We start from the raw sequence: 19,303 nt of genomic DNA, 5'->3' as shown, positions 1-19,303 counted from the left end.
CTTGGGGCAACTGTTTGTTGTGATTTGGCGCTATATAAAAAAATTGATTGATTGATTGAGGTTTAGAAAAAATTTTGATCAAACAAAGCGCCAGTCTCTCAGCAACTTCTCAGACAAAGGAATTCCGACGAGGGGCTGGACGACTCCTCCCACAAGGAGTGCTCACAGGCGAATGAAATCCATATAGTTTTTGAAAAAAATAAAAAGGACCTATACTTTACGGACAGACCTCGTATATATATATATATATATATATATATATATATATATATATATATATATATATTGCAAGTTCTCTCACTTAGTTCCCAAACGCTTACTGAGTGTTGTTGGAAGGAAAGGTGATGTAACACAGTGGTAAACATACCACTGTCCCAGCTATTTTTTTTTTTTTAAACGTGTTGCAAGCATCCATTTCAAAATGAGCAAATATTTGCACAAAACAAAGTTTATCAGTTTGAGCATTAAATATCTTGTCTTTGAGGTGTATTCAATTGAATATAAGTTGAAGAGGATTTCCGCGGGTGGAGCTGGTGTGTGGGATTTCTGCCACTGCGTGTGAAATATGAATTGGTGGGGGTTGGGGTCACCACAGCCATTGAGGTGCAGAGGCAATCCGAGCAGCTGTCACTTCTGTTGTCAAGCACCCGGCCCCATTGAGTGTGTCCTGCTCCAGGGACAGTGTGATCAGGTGTGGAGTTTGACTGAGACGGTCCACCTGTCAAAGTCAGAGAGAACAGAAACCCCCATCCGGTAAACAGCTCAATAATCTTAAGAGAAACATTGTAGAAAAACAAACAACACTAGTTTCTAACCTCAGGAAGGTAGACAATGAGCTACAACCTCATTTTTATCCATATAAGTTGTACTGTGAGCTGCAAAAATAACAATCTGAACGAGCAGGCTGTGAAGACACGGAAATGTAGGGACCATCTACGTACAAAGTACAAAAACAAGACACCAGAAAGAATATTCAATAAATTCAGGTGTGGTGTCACCAAATTCACTGCACACATCAGTGGTCTCCTTCTGGTTACACTACAGCACTAAGTTTGGAAAAAATGTGCAAAAATTGAATTTTCGTGAATTAGTGAATTTTATTGCTCATTTTATGACTTATTTTAATTACACAAAATCACTAACATTCAATTTTTGCACATTTTTCTAAACTGCGTGCTGTAGTATAACCAGCTCAGACCCCACTGATGTGTGCTGTAGATTTTGTGTGACTACACCTTTTAACAATGATGCTACTGAAAATTTAATCAATACAAAATTCTCCAAAGTTTTTCACAGTAATATTTTTCCAAACTGAGTGCTGTAGTATAACTACCAGGAGACCACTAATGTCTGCAGTGAATGTGGTGACACCACACCTGAATTTATTGAATATTTTTCTGGTCTCTTGTTTTTGCACTTCTTCAACGGTCCCTAACCTTCCATTCCTCCACCGCCTGCTCGTTCAGATCAATATTATTTTTCCCAGCTCAGCGGACGGCTTACATGGATAAAAGTAAGCTTGTAACTTGTTGTCTACCTTCCTGAGGTTAGAAACTAGTGTTTGTTTTTCTACAATGTTTCTTTTAAGATTACTGAGCTGTTTACCAGAGGGGGGAGGTTTATGTCAACTGTGAGTTTGACAGGTGGACCGTCACAGTCAAACTCCTCACCTGACAGTGTCCCCGGAGCAGGACACACCCAGCGGGACGAGCGCTTGACAACAGAAGCGACAGCTGCTTGCAGCTCTCCTCCTCACCTCAGTGGCTGTTGGGACCCCCACCTTCTTCTTCTTCTTTGTCTTTCGGCTGTTCCCGTTAGGGGTCGCCACAGCAGATCAATCATTTCCATCTCACCCTGTCCTCTGTATCTTCCTCTGTCACACCAACCACCTGCATGTCCTCTCTCAGCACATCCATGAACCTCCTCTTTGGTCTCCCTCTTCTCCTCCTGCCTGGTGGCTCCATCCTCAGCATCCTTCTCCCTATATACCCTGGGTCCCTCCTCTGCACATGTCCAAACCATCTCAATCTCACCTCTCTGACTTTGTCTCCAAACCGTCCCACCTGAGCTGTCCCACTGATATGTTCATTCCTAATCTTGTCCATTCTTGTCACTCCCAAAGAGAATCTCAACATCTTCAGCTCTGCCACCTCCAGCTCTGCCTCCTGTCTTTTTGTTAGTGCCACTGTCTCTAAACCATACAACATAGCTGATCTCACTACTGTTTTGTAAACTTGCGGTCATAGGGTTTGCAATCAAGATTTCCTGTAGTAACTGATCTGTAAACTGAAATACATTAAAAAGTCAAATTAATAAATCATGCTTGCAAACTGAAGGACCACGCTCTTGAATAAAGAGAGGGAATAACCTTCATACTCTTCAGCACTCCACTTGTTTGCACTTTGTGGGACTGCTGGAACAGCAATGCCAAGGACAGCTAGTCGAACTATGTTTAAAAAATGTACAGGAGTTTTAAAATGTTTAATGACATGTAGAAAGGTATGTACACATGTACATTTAGCACTGAACAAGCCAAAACATCTGTTCAGAGCTAAACGTGCACATGTACTTACCATATATCTGGGCATATGTGCAACAAATAGTCCAGACAATATGGTAAGTACACACAAATATAACATAAAGCAACTTTACTAAGTTTGATACATTTATTATTACCTGGTCCTGTAGAGACATGACAGGGTTGTTTTTGGTCGTATTAATGTGAAGGACATGGAAATTATTCTGTGCACACAAGTCATAGGCGATGTTCGTGAAGGACGTGCTGGCTGTTTTGGGCACTCTGTTGTAGATGATGACCATTTCATCATCTGGAGATAGTGCTGGTAACTCCCGTCTAATGTCAGTGTGATGCTGATCCACTTCAGCCACCTCATGTATGGCAATGGTACGCTCTGTTGGCAGATAACATTATCATAACTGACTGAATTGTTAACCAATGGAAACTATTAGACTGGACAACAACAAGAACATTCAACACTTCTCATAACCATCACTGAGAACATTTCAACAGAATGGGCAGCACGTAATACTCAGGTGTAGCATTTTGAATCATACCCAAAACTGAGCAAATTCAGGTTCACTGTCTTCAACACACAAGTAGCAGTACCAATGATGAACTGTCACTGGTGACAACCTTCTCTAACCACTACAACCTACCCATCAGTCTATCAGTCTGTACATGGTTAATGAGATACGACAGCAGATTTTCTACGCTGTCAGAATCAGAATAATTTTATTTAATATTACAATGCAAACAACTACAACTGCAAAAATTAACGTAACAATTGGTTCTGTGGTATGTACATACACACAGGGTTTGCATTACAATGTTTGTCCACTGAGTTCTGGGACACACCAGCTATTGAAAATGCGAGTCCCAAGGCTCAGCCTTGAGTCCAAGCACCTAGATGCTGGGACAAGGTCCACATCAGTTGTAGAGGAACCAGGACACACTGATGGGAAATGGGTGGCTGGAATAAGGTGTACATGGACAAGGACCGACAACATGGAACTGATGGAATACTACTATGACAGCGGACTCAATGAGGGTCATTCCATATGAAATCACCAAAGGTCCCAGTTTCATGGTTTTAGAATTGCCTGGTTTTGATATATTTTGTAGCCACTGTTGAGAGAAGAATAGACTTGGCGGCAGCTCAATATCTTGTTTCATTTAGATTCTATGGAGGTTTTAAAAAGGGGGCATGTCCGTGTTAACCCTCTGTGTTTGTGACCATGTTTACTTGGCCATAAATCAAAAACTAGAAAAGATATTAACTTGATATTTTCAGAATTTGTTTATTCTGTCAAAGTTTACGTAAAATGTACAGTTGAAGAAATTAACCCCCTGGGGGCCACACCATTAATTACCAAATAATGGAATTTGAAAAAAATGTTCCAAAAGTGTGCTGACTTTGATGTGCATTTAACCATATTTGCCTTGTCATGTAAAAAAATTCTGTTTGGCATGTTGGTAGTACTAATGTTAGGCTTCCTTGGGATGCCAAGAACAACACCATAATGTCCTCAGATTTTGCCCAAAATTAACCCTTGTCCAGCTATTTTTTACCAAACATGTTCCTTTGGCGCCCCCTTTTGTGCATGTGGGCATCTTTTGATTTTTGTTTTGTTGGTCTCAAATGAAAGGTCTTCATTGGAACTTCAAATTAAACCTGGTACCAACATCTAACAAAGGCCTGATGGGAAAACAAGTGCCCTCTTTATTGGTAATCTTGTTTTCAGCTTAATCAAAATGCACATGAAAATGTTCATAAATGTACAGGAAATATATGACAGCCTATACATAGCCATTCTGAAATCCATCCAGCATGTATACACATACATTGCTACATTATAAACAATGTCTGTATCACTGAACAAACAAAGCACAGTAACTAATGTGTAGCTAGCTGTACATAAGCTATGCCCATGCATGGACTAACTTAAGTTCATGCAAAGGCTATTAATCATATGAATGGAATTTTTTCCTTAATGTTGACTTCAGACTCACCTTGCATAGGTTTGCTTGGGACAGGGATCACTCTTAAAAACACCAATTTTTGATTTATGGCCAAGTAAACATCAATCAATCAATCAATTTTTTTTTATATAGCGCCAAATCACAACAAACAGTTGCCCCAAGGCGCTTTATATTGTAAGGCAAGGCCATACAATAATTATGTAAAACCCCAACGGTCAAAACGACCCCCTGTGAGCAAGCACTTGGCTACAGTGGGAAGGAAAAACTCCCTTTTAACAGGAAGAAACCTCCAGCAGAACCAGGCTCAGGGAGGGGCAGTCTTCTGCTGGGACTGGTTGGGGCTGAGGGAGAGAACCAGGAAAAAGACATGCTGTAGAGGGGAGCAGAGATCGATCACTAATGATTAAATGCAGAGTGGTGCATACAGAGCAAAAAGAGAAAGAAACAGTGCATCATGGGAACCCCCCAGCAGTCTACGTCTATAGCAGCATAACTAAGGGATGGTTCAGGGTCACCTGATCCAGCCCTAACTATAAGCTTTAGCAAAAAGGAAAGTTTTAAGCCTAATCTTAAAAGTAGAGAGGGTGTCTGTCTCCCTGATCTGAATTGGGAGCTGGTTCCACAGGAGAGGAGCCTGAAAGCTGAAGGCTCTGCCTCCCATTCTACTCTTACAAACCCTAGGAACTACAAGTAAGCCTGCAGTCTGAGAGCGAAGCACTCTATTGGGGTGATATGGTACTACGAGGTCCCTAAGATAAGATGGGACCTGATTATTCAAAACCTTATAAGTAAGAAGAAGAATTTTAAATTCTATTCTAGAATTAACAGGAAGCCAATGAAGAGAGGCCAATATGGGTGAGATATGCTCTCTCCTTCTAGTCCCCGTCAGTACTCTAGCTGCAGCATTTTGAATTAACTGAAGGCTTTTTAGGGAACTTTTAGGACAACCTGATAATAATGAATTACAATAGTCCAGCCTAGAGGAAATAAATGCATGAATTAGTTTTTCAGCATCACTCTGAGACAAGACCTTTCTGATTTTAGAGATATTGCGTAAATGCAAAAAAGCAGTCCTACATATTTGTTTAATATGCGCTTTGAATGACATATCCTGATCAAAAATGACTCCAAGATTTCTCACAGTATTACTAGAGGTCAGGGTAATGCCATTCAGAGTAAGGATCTGGTTAGACACCATGTTTCTAAGATTTGTGGGGCCAAGTACAATAACTTCAGTTTTATCTGAGTTTAAAAGCAGGAAATTAGAGGTCATCCATGTCTTTATGTCTGTAAGACAATCCTGCAGTTTAGCTAATTGGTGTGTGTCCTCTGGCTTCATGGATAGATAAAGCTGGGTATAATCTGCGTAACAATGAAAATTTAAGCAATACCGTCTAATAATACTGCCTAAGGGAAGCATGTATAAAGTGAATAAAATTGGTCCTAGCACAGAACCTTGTGGAACTCCATAATTAACTTTAGTCTGTGAAGAAGATTCCCCATTTACATAAACAAATTGTAATCTATTAGACAAATATGATTCAAACCACCGCAGCGCAGTGCCTTTAATACCTATGGCATGCTCTAATCTCTGTAATAAAATTTTATGGTCAACAGTATCAAAAGCAGCACTGAGGTCTAACAGAACAAGCACAGAGATGAGTCCACTGTCCGAGGCCATAAGAAGATCATTTGTAACCTTCACTAATGCTGTTTCTGTACCATCATGAATTCTAAAACCTGACTGAAACTCTTCAAATAGACCATTCCTCTGCAGATGATCAGTTAGCTGTTTTACAACTACCCTTTCAAGAATTTTTGAGAGAAAAGGAAGGTTGGAGATTGGCCTATAATTAGCTAAGATAGCTGGGTCAAGTGATGGCTTTTTAAGTAATGGTTTAATTACTGCCACCTTAAAAGCCTGTGGTACATAGCCAACTAACAAAGATAGATTGATCATATTTAAGATCGAAGCATTAAATAATGGTAGGGCTTCCTTGAGCAGCCTGGTAGGAATGGGGTCTAATAAACATGTTGATGGTTTGGATGAAGTAACTAATGAAAATAACTCAGACAGAACAATCGGAGAGAAAGAGTCTAACCAAATACCGGCATCACTGAAAGCAGCCAAAGATAACGATATGTCTTTGGGATGGTTATGAGTAATTTTTTCTCTAATAGTTAAAATTTTGTTAGCAAAGAAAGTCATGAAGTCATTACTAGTTAAAGTTAATGGAATACTCAGCTCAATAGAGCTCTGACTCTTTGTCAGCCTGGCCACAGTGCTGAAAAGAAACCTGGGGTTGTTCTTATTTTCTTCAATTAGTGATGAGTAGAAAGATGTCCTAGCTTTACGGAGGGCTTTTTTATAGAGCAACAGACTCTTTTTCCAGGCTAAGTGAAGATCTTCTAAATTAGTGAGACGCCATTTCCCCTCCAACTTACGGGTTATCTGCTTTAAGCTACGAGTTTGTGAGTTATACCATGGAGTCAGACACTTCTGATTTAAAGCTCTCTTTTTCAGAGGAGCTACAGCATCCAAAGTTGTCTTCAATGAGGATGTAAAACTATTGACGAGATACTCTATCTCCCTTACAGAGTTTAGGTAGCTACTCTGCACTGTGTTGGTATATGGCATTAGAGAACATAAAGAAGGAATCATATCCTTAAACCTAGTTACAGCGCTTTCTGAAAGACTTCTAGTGTAATGAAACTTATTCCCCACTGCTGGGTAGTCCATCAGAGTAAATGTAAATGTTATGAAGAAATGATCAGACAGAAGGGAGTTTTCAGGGAATACTGTTAAGTCTTCTATTTCCATACCATAAGTCAGAACAAGATCTAAGATATGATTAAAGTGGTGGGTGGACTCATTTACATTTTGAGCAAAGCCAATAGAGTCTAATAATAGATTAAATGCAGTGTTGAGGCTGTCATTCTCAGCATCTGTGTGGATGTTAAAATCGCCCACTATAATTATCTTATCTGAGCTAAGCACTAAGTCAGACAAAAGGTCTGAAAATTCACAGAGAAACTCACAGTAACGACCAGGTGGACGATAGATAATAACAAATAAAACTGGTTTTTGGGACTTCCAATTTGGATGGACAAGACTAAGAGACAAGCTTTCAAATTAATTAAAGCTCTGTCTGGGTTTTTGATTAATCAATTAGCTGGAATGGAAGATTGCTGCTAATCCTCCGCCCCGGCCCGTGCTACGAGCATTCTGACAGTTAGTGTGACTCGGGGGTGTTGACTCATTTAAACTAACATATTCATCCTGCTGTAACCAGGTTTCTGTTAGGCAGAATAAATCAATATGTTGATCAATTATTATATCATTTACCAACAGGGACTTAGAAGAGAGAGACCTAATGTTTAATAGACCACATTTAACTTTTAGTCTGTGGTGCAGTTGAAGGTGCTATATTATTTTTTCTTTTTGAATTTTTATGCTTAAATAGATTTTTGCTGGTTATCAATCAATCAATCAATTTTTTTATATAGCGCCAAATCACAACAAACAGTTGCCCCAAGGCGCTTTATTTTAAAGCTGCTCCATCCAAAGTGGGATGGATGCCGTCTCTCCTAACAAGACCAGGTTTTCCCCAGAAGCTTTGCCAATTATCTATGAAGCCCACCTCATTTTTTGGACACCACTCAGACAGCCAGCAATTCAAGGAGAACATGCGGCTAAACATGTCACTCCCGGTCCGATTGGGGAGGGGCCCAGAGAAAACTACAGAGTCCGACATTGTTTTTGCAAAGTTACACACCGATTTAATGTTAATTTTAGTGACCTCTGATTGGCGTAACCGGGTGTCATTACTGCCGACGTGAATTACAATCTTACCAAATTTACGCTTAGCCTTAGCCAGCAGTTTCAAATTTCCTTCAATGTCGCCTGCTCTGGCCCCCGGAAGACAATTGACTATGGTTGCTGGTGTCGCTAACTTCACATTTCTCAAAACAGAGTCGCCAATAACCAGAGTTTGATCCTCGGCGGGTGTGTCGTCGAGTGGGGAAAAACGGTTAGAGATGTGAACAGGTTGGCGGTGTACACGGGGCTTCTGTTTAGGGCTACGCTTCCTCCTCACAGTCACCCAGTCGGCCTGCTTTCCCGGCTGCTCGGGATCTGCCAAGGGGGAACTAACGGCGGCAAAGCTACCTTGGTCCGCACCGACTACAGGGGCCTGGCTAGCTGTAGAATTTTCCACGGTGCGGAGCCGAGTCTCCAATTCGCCCAGCCTGTCCTCCAAAGCTACGAATAAGAAGAGAAATAAGAAAAGTGCGGGAGAGACAGGAGAAGCCGCCATGCTAAATCGGCTAAGAGCTAGCTGCTACGCTAACCTAGCGGATTCCTAAAAACACGCAAAGTGAATAATGTGTAAATAATTTAGAGGTGATTCAGCAGAAGGAGTGCTTTAGTTAAGGCACGTAAAGATTACACTGGGAAACAAATCGTAATCTAGATAACTAGATCAATCTAACTGCGCAGATTAAACAGCTAACAGATACAGAAAAACACCGCTGTGCTCCGGAACAGGAAGTGATACAATACCGCAGTGAGAGCCAACCACCAGTAGAGGCAAGCAAAAGTAAACATGGTCACAAATGGAACACAGAGGGTTAACACGGACACACACCCCTTTTTCAAACCCCCATAGAATCTAAACGAAACAAGATATTGAGCTGCCACCAAGACCATTCTTCTTCTCTTAACATGAGATATAAAATAGATCAAAACCAAGCAATTCTAAAAGTTTAAAACTGGGACTTCCCCTTATTTTGGATGATTTCATATGGAATGACCCATGAGAGAGGTTACATGCAATGCATGTGGGAACTATGGAAGAACAGAAGTCAAACCTTAACACTGACCAAGAAGCACCTGGTAGCCTAGTGTTCTAACATCAACAGAAGTAAGTTACTATCGAAACTGGAGATCCAGAGGCTACAGCACCACGGTACTGAGCAGTGTGAATGCAAGGTGCAGAGCCTGGTAGGAGAGAGGAGTGTTAATGAAGCGGATGATACCCACATACCTCCTATGACAGATGCATCTACTGAGCTGAAGATGAAGATTGTAGCCAGACAAAAGCAGATGGTAACATGACCAAGAGTAAGACTCACCTGGCTCACTGACTAAGTCCCTTCAGAAGAGATGCCTGCAGACATTAAAGCAGCTCTACTCACCATCCCCACTACCAGCATTACAGAAACCAATGAGCTCATATTCACCACTGCCAAAGCAATCCTTGACACACTTGGTATGAGATCAATAAAAACCCCCAAAGGTAGGAGGTACAGAAGTGCATCATGAGATACAGGTCCTGGATGGATAGGAAGTACAGCAACATGTCCATAACTGAGGGCCAGGAAACTGCCAAGCAAAGGCTCACAGCTCTGGCTACTCACAGCAGAGATACACCAGAGAAGGCAAAGAAAATAAATGGCCTGTCCTCCAATGACCCATCCAGGGTGTACTCCCAGCTGAAAGGGGAAAACAGCAATACAAGAACAGACTGGAAAAAACATCTGGGAGAAAGAGGCCTCACACAACAATGCCAAGTGGCTGGTGGACCTAAAAGCAAACCACAGCCACCTTCCAGAACAAGAACCTAACAACATCACAAAGGCAGAGATTCGACAATGAGTTTCAAGGATGAAGTCCTAGATAGCACCCTGGCCTGATATGATCCACACCTACTGGCTGAAGAAGCTAACAGCACTCCATGTGTGCCTGGCAACAGAAATGGGTGTGCTACCAACAGCAGATACTCACCCACACTGGCCAACTCAAGGCAAGACAATCCTGATCATGAAGGACCCCCACAAGGGTATGACACCCTCAAACTACCAACCAACTACCTGCCTCTCCACAATATGGAAGCTACTGCAGGGCTTGACAATAAGGCAATTTATGCACTGGCCCACAGGGCCAGTAGAATCTGAAAGTTACTGGCCCGGATGAAAATATCACTGGCCCATACTTTCACGCCTGTGCCGAACCGGGGGGTAACTGATAAGAATTTTTTAAATCAACACTCAGACATTAGAATTGGGTTTCCTTAATGTAAAAACACTTGAAAACAAACACAAAATTCTTATACTACATGATAAAACCTTAAAGTGAGTAAACTTTGAAAAAAATGTCGGTAGGTAACTGATAGGAATTTTTTCAACACTCAGACATTAATACAAAAATAAATTTATTTCTTGATCATTTACAAAATTAATATGTTAAATTTCATAAACCAAGTTCCCTTGCTAATGTTGTCACCGTGGGGTTTCCACAAGGGCATACTGATTAGACTTTTAAACTGGCGTATGAAATCATACCACATTGTCTACCAGGACATGGTATATTTATACTTACTTGTTAGCATATTCTGGCATGGCCCTACAAGTTCCACAGAAGACAACCTCACTCTCCTCATCACGCTCCAGCTATGGCCGTCTTTTCTTCCAGGAAGTTTGCCAAGTTTTCCTCACCCTTTTCTTCTCATATTCAGCATCAGCAGCCTTCCTCTTCTGTGCTTGTTTTGAGGGTGATAGCTGTTCTTTCCTTTGCTTTCCTGGTTTCTGCCCAGGGGCAGGAAGTTTCAAGAAATTCATAATATTCACTGCGCTCGATCTTGCTTAAGCGAAAATGACGCGTTGATGTTGAAGCGAAATTTGCGCCACATCAGAAGATGCGCCTGCAGACGAAGTTTGTCTGCACTTCGGCAATGTTCCCAACATTGCGAAGTGGTGCAACATGTCCTGTCTCTGGTAGCAGCCTGTGAGCAGGACGTATGTCTCTTTTGTCCTTTATTTCACAACTATGACAAGAGTTTTTGGAGGAGCAGCAGCCCCACAGCAGCGGGAGCGGAGTTTCTTTTTCTTTTTTTTTCTTTTTTTTTTAATTGTTTACATGTGCGCGCGTGAACGGGACAATTGGTCCTCAAGTTGGGTCCTGCAGAGGCAGAAGGACCGCTGAAAGCAGCCATCATCCAGACGCAGCTCCTGCAGCAAATAATGATACTGCCTGAATTGGGAACGTCTCATGACGTTTGTCAGCTTTCCACAACAACTCGCTCCGTGTGATCAAGGTTCGTCATGTTAACTTGACTGACAACCGGAGCTGGCGAGCTGAATGGAAGCTCCTCCTATTTGATGACGCACCGGGGCGAATTTTCGCAGCAAAAGCAGAGCGACACACCGGGTGAAGGAGGCGCGTCCGTTGCCACGCGACCCCCGCAAATTTGTAGCATCTGATCGCGCCCGGTGTGAACGCGGCATTAGACTAATAAATCTGCCCAAAGCGATTTTAATTCTTACTGGCCCATACGGACCAGTGAAATATGAACTTCACTGGCTCGTGGTGGCCCGGAACATGTAAAAAAAGGCCGCCGGGCCATCGGACCAGTGCTATTGTCGAGCCCAGTACTGTCAGGCATCATAGCAACCAAGGTGAATAGGCATGAGTTAACATATGAGGACAGCTCAGAAGGGCACTGGAAGCAATAGCAGAGGGTCAAAGTACCAGCTACTGGATGACTGAGCAGTACACCAGGACTCGAAGACAAAGCAGGCCAACCTGAGCACAGCCTGGATTGACTACAGGAAGCCCTATGACTCAGTACCTCACACATGGATAATGGAGTGCTTGGCACTATACAAGGCAAACAATGTCCGCTCATTCTTGGCATACAACATCAAGTGAGGGTGAGCGAGACATTGATACACTGATCCACCTCACCAAGGTCTACAATGAGAATATTGGGATGTCATTCGGACTGGATAAGTGTGGTCGAATGGTGGCAAAGAGAGGGAACGTGATCCAGACTGAGGGGGTGGAGTTGCCAGAAGACAGGATAGGGGACATACTGGACAGCTACAAGTACATGGGAATCCCACAATCCAATGGGAACATGATGAAGAAGCAAGAATGTCAGCCACAGCCAAATGCCTACAGAAGGGTAAGGTGCTGAAAAGCCAGCTCAATGGTAGGAATAAGATCTGAGCCATCGATACATATACCCTACCAGTCATCAAATACTCAGCTGTGATAATAAGTTGGCTACAGGAGGAAATAGATGCCACTGATGTCAAGATACGAAAACTCCTCACAATGCACAGATGTTTCCACCCAAAGTCAAGTACCCTGAGGGTCTATTAGCAACAGAAGGAGGGAGGGTGAGGATTAGTGAGTGTCAAAGCCACAATACAGAATGAGACAAGGCGTATCCATGAATACATCAGAAAGATGGCCCAAGATCAGCTGCTACAAGAATGCCTCAGGTAGATGAAGGAAGACAGTGATAAGGTACAGAAGGAGGCAACATCATGGAAGACCACGCCCCTCCATGGTATGTCCCATCGATACATTAGATAAAGTGGCTACATCAACAAGACATACCAGTCATTAGAACAGGCCGACCGACCTCAAGGACAGCACAGAGGTTCCAATCATGGCAGCACAAGAACAAGCTCTAAGCACCAGATCCATAGAGGCAGAAGTCTACCATGACAGGACCCAAGTTGCAGGCTGTGCAAATGAGCCCCAAAGACAACCCAGCACAAAGCAGCAGGATGCAAGATGCAAGAAGGGACAGCATACACTGAGAGCCACAACCAAGTGTCAGGAATTGTGTACAGGAACATCTGTGCCACATACAGATTAGAAGTCTCCAAATCACCAAAGGTGGTTGAGAATGACAGGGCTATCAATTCAATTCAATCAATTTTTTTTTTATATAGCGCCAAATCACAACAAACAGTTGCCCCAAGGCGCTTTATATTATAAGGCAAGGCCATACAATAATTATGTAAAACACCAACGGTCAAAACGACCCCCTATGAGCAAGCACTTGGCTACAGTGGGAAGGAAAAACTCCCTTTTAACAGGAAGAAACCTCCAGCAGAACCAGGCTCAGGGAGGGGCAGTCTTCTGCTGGGACTGGTTGGGGCTGAGGGAGAGAACCAGGAAAAAGACATGCTGTGGAGGGGAGCAGAGATCGATCACTAATGATTAAATGCAGAGTGGTGCATACAGAGCAAAAAGAGAAAGAAACAGTGCATCATGGGAACCCCCCATCAGTCTACGTCTATAGCAGCATAACTAAGGGATGGTTCAGGGTCACCTGATCCAGCCCTAACTATAAGCTTTAGCAAAAAGGAAAGTTTTAAGCCTAATCTTAAAAGTAGAGAGGGTGTCTGTCTCCCTGATCTGAATTGGGAGCTGGTTCCACAGGAGAGGAGCCTGAAAGCTGAAGGCTCTGCCTCCCATTCTACTCTTACAAACCCTAGGAACTACAAGTAAGCCTGCAGTCTGAGAGCGAAGCGCTCTATTAGGGTGATATGGTACTACGAGGTCCCTAAGATAAGATGGGACCTGATTATTCAAAACCTTATAAGTAAGAAGAAGAATTTTAAATTCTATTCTAGAATTAACAGGAAGCCAATGAAGAGAGGCCAATATGGGTGAGATATGCTCTCTCCTTCTAGTCCCCGTTAGTACTCTAGCTGCAGCATTTTGAATTAACTGAAGGCTTTTTAGGGAACTTTTAGGACAACCTGATAATAATGAATTACAATAGTCCAGCCTAGAGGAAATAAATGCATGAATTAGTTTTTCAGCATCACTCCGAGACAAGACCTTTCTAATTTTAGAGATATTGCATAAATGCAAAAAAGCAGTCCTACATATTTGTTTAATATGCGCTTTGAATGACATATCCTGATCAAAAATGACTCCAAGATTTCTCACAGTATTACTAGAGGTCAGGGTAATGCCATTCAGAGTAAGGATCTGGTTAGACACCATGTATCTAAGATTTGTGGGGCCAAGTACAATAACTTCAGTTTTATCTGAGTTTAAAAGCAGGAAATTAGAGGTCATCCATGTCTTTATGTCTTTATGTCACAAAGATCAATCTAACTGCGCAGATTAAACAGTTAACAGATACAGCAAAACACCGCTGTGCTCCGGAACAGGAAGTGATACAATACCGCAGTGAGAGCCAACCACCAGTAGAGGCCTATGGTCACGTGGGACTTCAAACAGACAAGCAGCTGCTGGCCAATCAACCAGATTATAGCGGAGGTTGTCAAGGGAAGGAAAATCCCAGTTGTGGCAACCCCAGCTGACAGCAACATAAGGAACATGAAAAACAGAGATGTACCAAGGGCTGAAGGAGCAACTAGAGCAGATGTGGAAAGTAAAGTCCAAAGTGGTCCCAATGGTAACAGGAGCACTCGAAGCTGTAACTCCCAAATTGGTGGAGTGGCTCCAGCAGATTCCAGGCACAACATTACAGCTCTCTGTCCAGAAGAGAGCAAACCGAGAAACAGCTAAGATACTGCGTCGAACTCTCAGACCCGCGGGCCTCTGGTAGAAGACCCAAGCTTGAGGAACACGCATATCACGCTCCCCAGGGGGTGAGAGGTAGATTCTAGTTTGTAAATGAGAGAGAGTGAGAGAGAGAGAAAAAAACAAAAACAAAACAAAGGGCAGCATGGTGCAGCTAGCAGTTAGTGCAGCTGGTTCCCTACTACAAGGGCCATAGTTCAAAGCCATCTGTATGCCATTCTGCATGTAGTTGCATGGGGAAGGGCATCCAGTGAATAACTTGTGCCAACAAAATGCAGATCCATACAGAGTCCGCTGTTGTGACACCAAGCAAAATGTGCCAGTACTGCACCTGAACACTCTTCATTGTTTTATGAACATACCCCATGGGCACACAGATGACAGCAAGTGCATTTGTTGTTGATGATTGGTACTCCATGTGAAAATCACAACTGTCAGGTGAAAACTATCAATGCATGGATTGCAAATGCAAACTGACTGTGGGGGGGGACAACAATCCTGCCCCCCTTTCATGGACCAAAAGAAAAAATCCCCATGGAATACTGTTTGAGCCCTCAAATTAGCTAGATACATTTGTACCAAGTTATGATTCAGCAAAGTATAGCAAAAGTGTTTTTTTTTTTTAAGCCATAGAGATTTCAAATGCTACCTGTTACTTGTTATCCTAAGTGCCTAGAGACAACCCTGTCTCGAACGTCTACAGACAATTCCTTTGACTTATGCTTGGTTTGTGCTCTGATATGCACTGTCGACTGTGGGACCTTATATGTAGACAGGTGTGTGTCTTTCCAAATGATGTCCAATCAACTAAATTTATCGCAGGTAGACTCCAATTAAGCTGTAGAAACATCTCAAGGATGATCAGTGGAAACAGGATGCACCTGAGCTCAATTTTGAGCTTCATGGCAAAGGCTGTCAATACTTACATATAGGGGTGTAGGAAAAAAAAAAAAAATCAATTCATGTCCGAATCGCGATTCTTATTTATTAAGATTCTGAATAGATCCAAAATGTCCAAGAATTGATTTTTAAAAAGCATTTTTTAAACATTTTCTTGCTTACTCGCTGCGTGTACTGTTTGTCAGGCAGCGGCTTCCGTACTGCGGCGTCTCCCTGAGGGGAGGGTCTGGCATGCTTCAAACATTCGTGAGCTGCAGCTTAGCACGGCGGACGAAGAGCTAATTCAAATCAAATCAATTTTATTTATATAGCGCCAAATCACAACAAACAGTTGCCCCAAGGCGCTTTATACTGTAAGGCAAAGCCATACAATAATTACAGAAAAACCCCAACGGTCAAAACGAACCCCTGTGAACAAGCACTTGGCGACAGTGGGAAGGAAAAACTCCCTTTTAACAGGAAGAAACCTCCAGCAGAACCAGGCTCAGGGAGGGGCAGTCTTCTGCTGGGACTGGTTGGGGCTGAGGGAGAGAACCAGGAAAAAGACATGCTGTGGAGGGGAGCAGAGATCAATCACTAATGATTAAATGCAGAGTGGTGCATACAGAGCAAAAAGAGAAAGAAACACTCAGTGCATCATGGGAACCCCCCAGCAGTCTAAGTCTATAGCAGCATAACTAAGGGATGGTTCAGGGTCACCTGATCCAGCCCTAACTATAAGCTTTTTCAAAAAGGAAAGTTTTAAGCTTAATCTTAAAAGAAGAGAGGGTGTCTGTCTCCCTGATCCGAATTGGGAGCTGGTTCCACAGGAGAGGAGCCTGAAAGCTGAAGGCTCTGCCTCCCATTCTACTCTTACAAACCCTAGGAACTACAAGTAAGCAGTCTGAGAGCGAAGCTCTCTATTGGGGTGATATGGTACAATGAGGTCCCTAAGATAAGATGGGACCTGATTATTCAAAACATTATAACTAAGAAGAAGAATTTTAAATTATATTCTAGAATTAACAGGAAGCCAGCAGGGGTGGTGGCCAAGTGGTTAATGCGCTTGGTTTCAGTTCGGAAGGTTCTGGGTTCAAATCCCACCCCTGCCACATTTCTCCATGTAATGTGGAGTGGCGTCAGGAAGGGCATCCAGCGTAAAACCTGTGCCAAATCAACATGCAGATCCACCTTGGATTTGCTGTGGCGACCCCGAGTGCAAACAAGGGAGCAGCCGAAGGGACTTACTTACTAATTAACAGGAAGCCAATGAAGAGAGACCAATATGGGTGAGATATGCTCTCTCCTTCTAGTCCCTGTCAATACTCTAGCTGCAGCATTTTGAATTAACTGAAGGCTTTTCAGGGAACTTTAAGGACAACCTGATAATAATGAATTACAATAGTCCAGCCTCGAGGAAATAAATGCATGAATGAGTTTTTCAGCATCACTCTGAGACAAGACCTTTCTAATTTTAGAGATATTGTGCAAATGCAAAAAAGCAGTCCTACATATTTGTTTAATATGCGCATTGAATGACATATCCTGATGAAAAATGACTCCACGATTTCTCACAGTATTACTAGAGGTCAGGGTAATGCCATCCAGAGTAAGGATCTGGTTAGACACCATGTTTCTAAGATTTGTGGGGCCAAGTACAATAACTTCAGTTTTATCTGAGTTTAAAAGCAGGAAATTAGAGGTCATCCATGTCTTCGTCTGTAAGACAATCCTGCAGTTTAGCTAATTGGTGTGTGTCCTCTGGCTTCATGGATAGATAAAGCTGGGTATCATCTGCATAACAATGAAAATTTAAGCAATGCTGTCTAATAATACTGCCTAAGGGAAGCATGTATAAAGTGAATAAAATTGGTCCTAGCACAGAACCTTGTGGAACTCCATAATTAACCTTAGTCTGTGAAGAAGATTCCACATTTACATGAACAAATTGTAATCTATTAGATAAATATGATTCAAACCACTGCAGCACAGTGCCTTTAATACCTATGGCATGCTCTAATCTCTGTAATAAAAGTTTATGGTCAACAGTATCAAAAGCAGCACTGAGGTCTAACAGAACAAGCACAGAGATGAGTCCACTGTCTGAGGCCATAAGAAGATCATTTGTAACCTTCACTAATGCTGTTTCTGTATTATGATGAATTCTAAACCCTGACTGAAACTCTTCAAATAGACCATTCCTCTGCAGATGATCAGTTAGCTGTTTTACAACTACCCTTTCAAGAATTTTTGAGAGAAAAGGAAGGTTGGAGATTGGCCTATAATTACCTAAGATAGCTGGGTCAAGTGATGGCTTTTTAAGTAATGGTTTAATTACTTATTAAACCATTACGTATTTGGTTAGACTCTTTCTCTCCGATTGTTCTGTCTGAGTTATTTTCATTAGTTACTTCCTCCAAACCATCAACATGTCTATTAGACCCCATTCCTACCAGGCTGCTCAAGGAAGCCCTACCATTAATTAATGCTTCGATCTTAAATATGATCAATCTATCTTTATTAGTTGGCTATGTACCACAGGCTCTTAAGGTGACAGTAATTAAACCATTACTTAAAAAGCCATCACTTGACCCAGCTATCTTAGCTAATTATAGGCCAATCTCCAACCTTCCTTTTCTCTCAAAAATTCTTGAAAGGGTAGTTGTAAAACAGCTAACTGATCATCTGCAGAGGAATGGTCTATTTGAAGTTTCAGTCAGGTTTTAGAATTCATCATAGTACAGAAACAGCATTAGTGAAGGTTACAAATGATCTTCTTATGGCCTCGGACAGTGGACTCATCTCTGTGCTTGTTCTGTTAGACCTCAATGCTGCTTTTGATACTGTTGACCATAAAATTTTATTACAGAGATTAGGGCATGCCATAGGTATTAAAGGCACTGCGCTGCGGTGGCTTGAATCATATTTGTCTAATAGATTACAATTTGTTCATGTAAATGGGGAATCTTCTTCACAGACTAAAGTTAATTATGGAGTTCCACAAGGTTCTGAGCTAGGCCCAATTTTATTCACTTTATACATGCTTCCCTTAGGCAGTATTATTAGACGGTATTGCTTAAATTTTCATTGTTACGCAGATGATACCCAGCTTTATCTATCCATGAAGCCAGAGGACACACACCAATTAGCTAAACTGCAGGATTGTCTTACAGACATAAAGACATGGATGACCTCTAATTTCCTGCTTTTAAACTCAGATAAAACTGAAGTTATTGTACTTGGCCCCACAAATCTTAGAAACATGGTGTCTAACCAGATCCTTACTCTGGATGGCATTACCCTGACCTCTAGTAATACTGTGAGAAATCTTGGAGTCATTTTTGATCAGGATATGTCATTCAAAGCGCATATTAAACAAATATGTAGGACTGCTTTTTTGCATTTACGCAATATCTCTAAAATCAGAAAGGTCTTGTCTCAGAGTGATGCTGAAAAACTAATTCATGCATTTATTTCCTCTAGGCTGGACTATTGTAATTCATTATTATCAGGTTGTCCTAAAAGTTCCCTAAAAAGCCTTCAGTTAATTCAAAATGCTGCAGCTA

At 42.0% G+C, this 19,303-nt stretch overlaps 1 protein-coding gene across 1 annotated transcript in view; it reads right to left on the bottom strand.

The window, feature by feature from the left end:
* The window catches only part of hs2st1b (heparan sulfate 2-O-sulfotransferase 1b), an 81,226-nt gene that overhangs the window by 48,886 nt on the left and 13,037 nt on the right, over window positions 1–19,303 (bottom strand). Inside the window, exon 2 of the mRNA XM_034180712.1 lies at window positions 2,677–2,912. Coding sequence (XP_034036603.1) covers window positions 2,677–2,912 — 236 coding nt within the window. The remainder of the gene's footprint in view (window positions 1–2,676; window positions 2,913–19,303) is intronic.

This window comes from Thalassophryne amazonica, chromosome 10 (assembly GCF_902500255.1).
Source record: "Thalassophryne amazonica chromosome 10, fThaAma1.1, whole genome shotgun sequence".
Classification (NCBI taxonomy): Eukaryota; Metazoa; Chordata; class Actinopteri; order Batrachoidiformes; family Batrachoididae; genus Thalassophryne; species Thalassophryne amazonica.
Note: the sequence above shows the minus strand (reverse complement) of the source record. Positions and strands in the feature narration are given on the sequence as shown.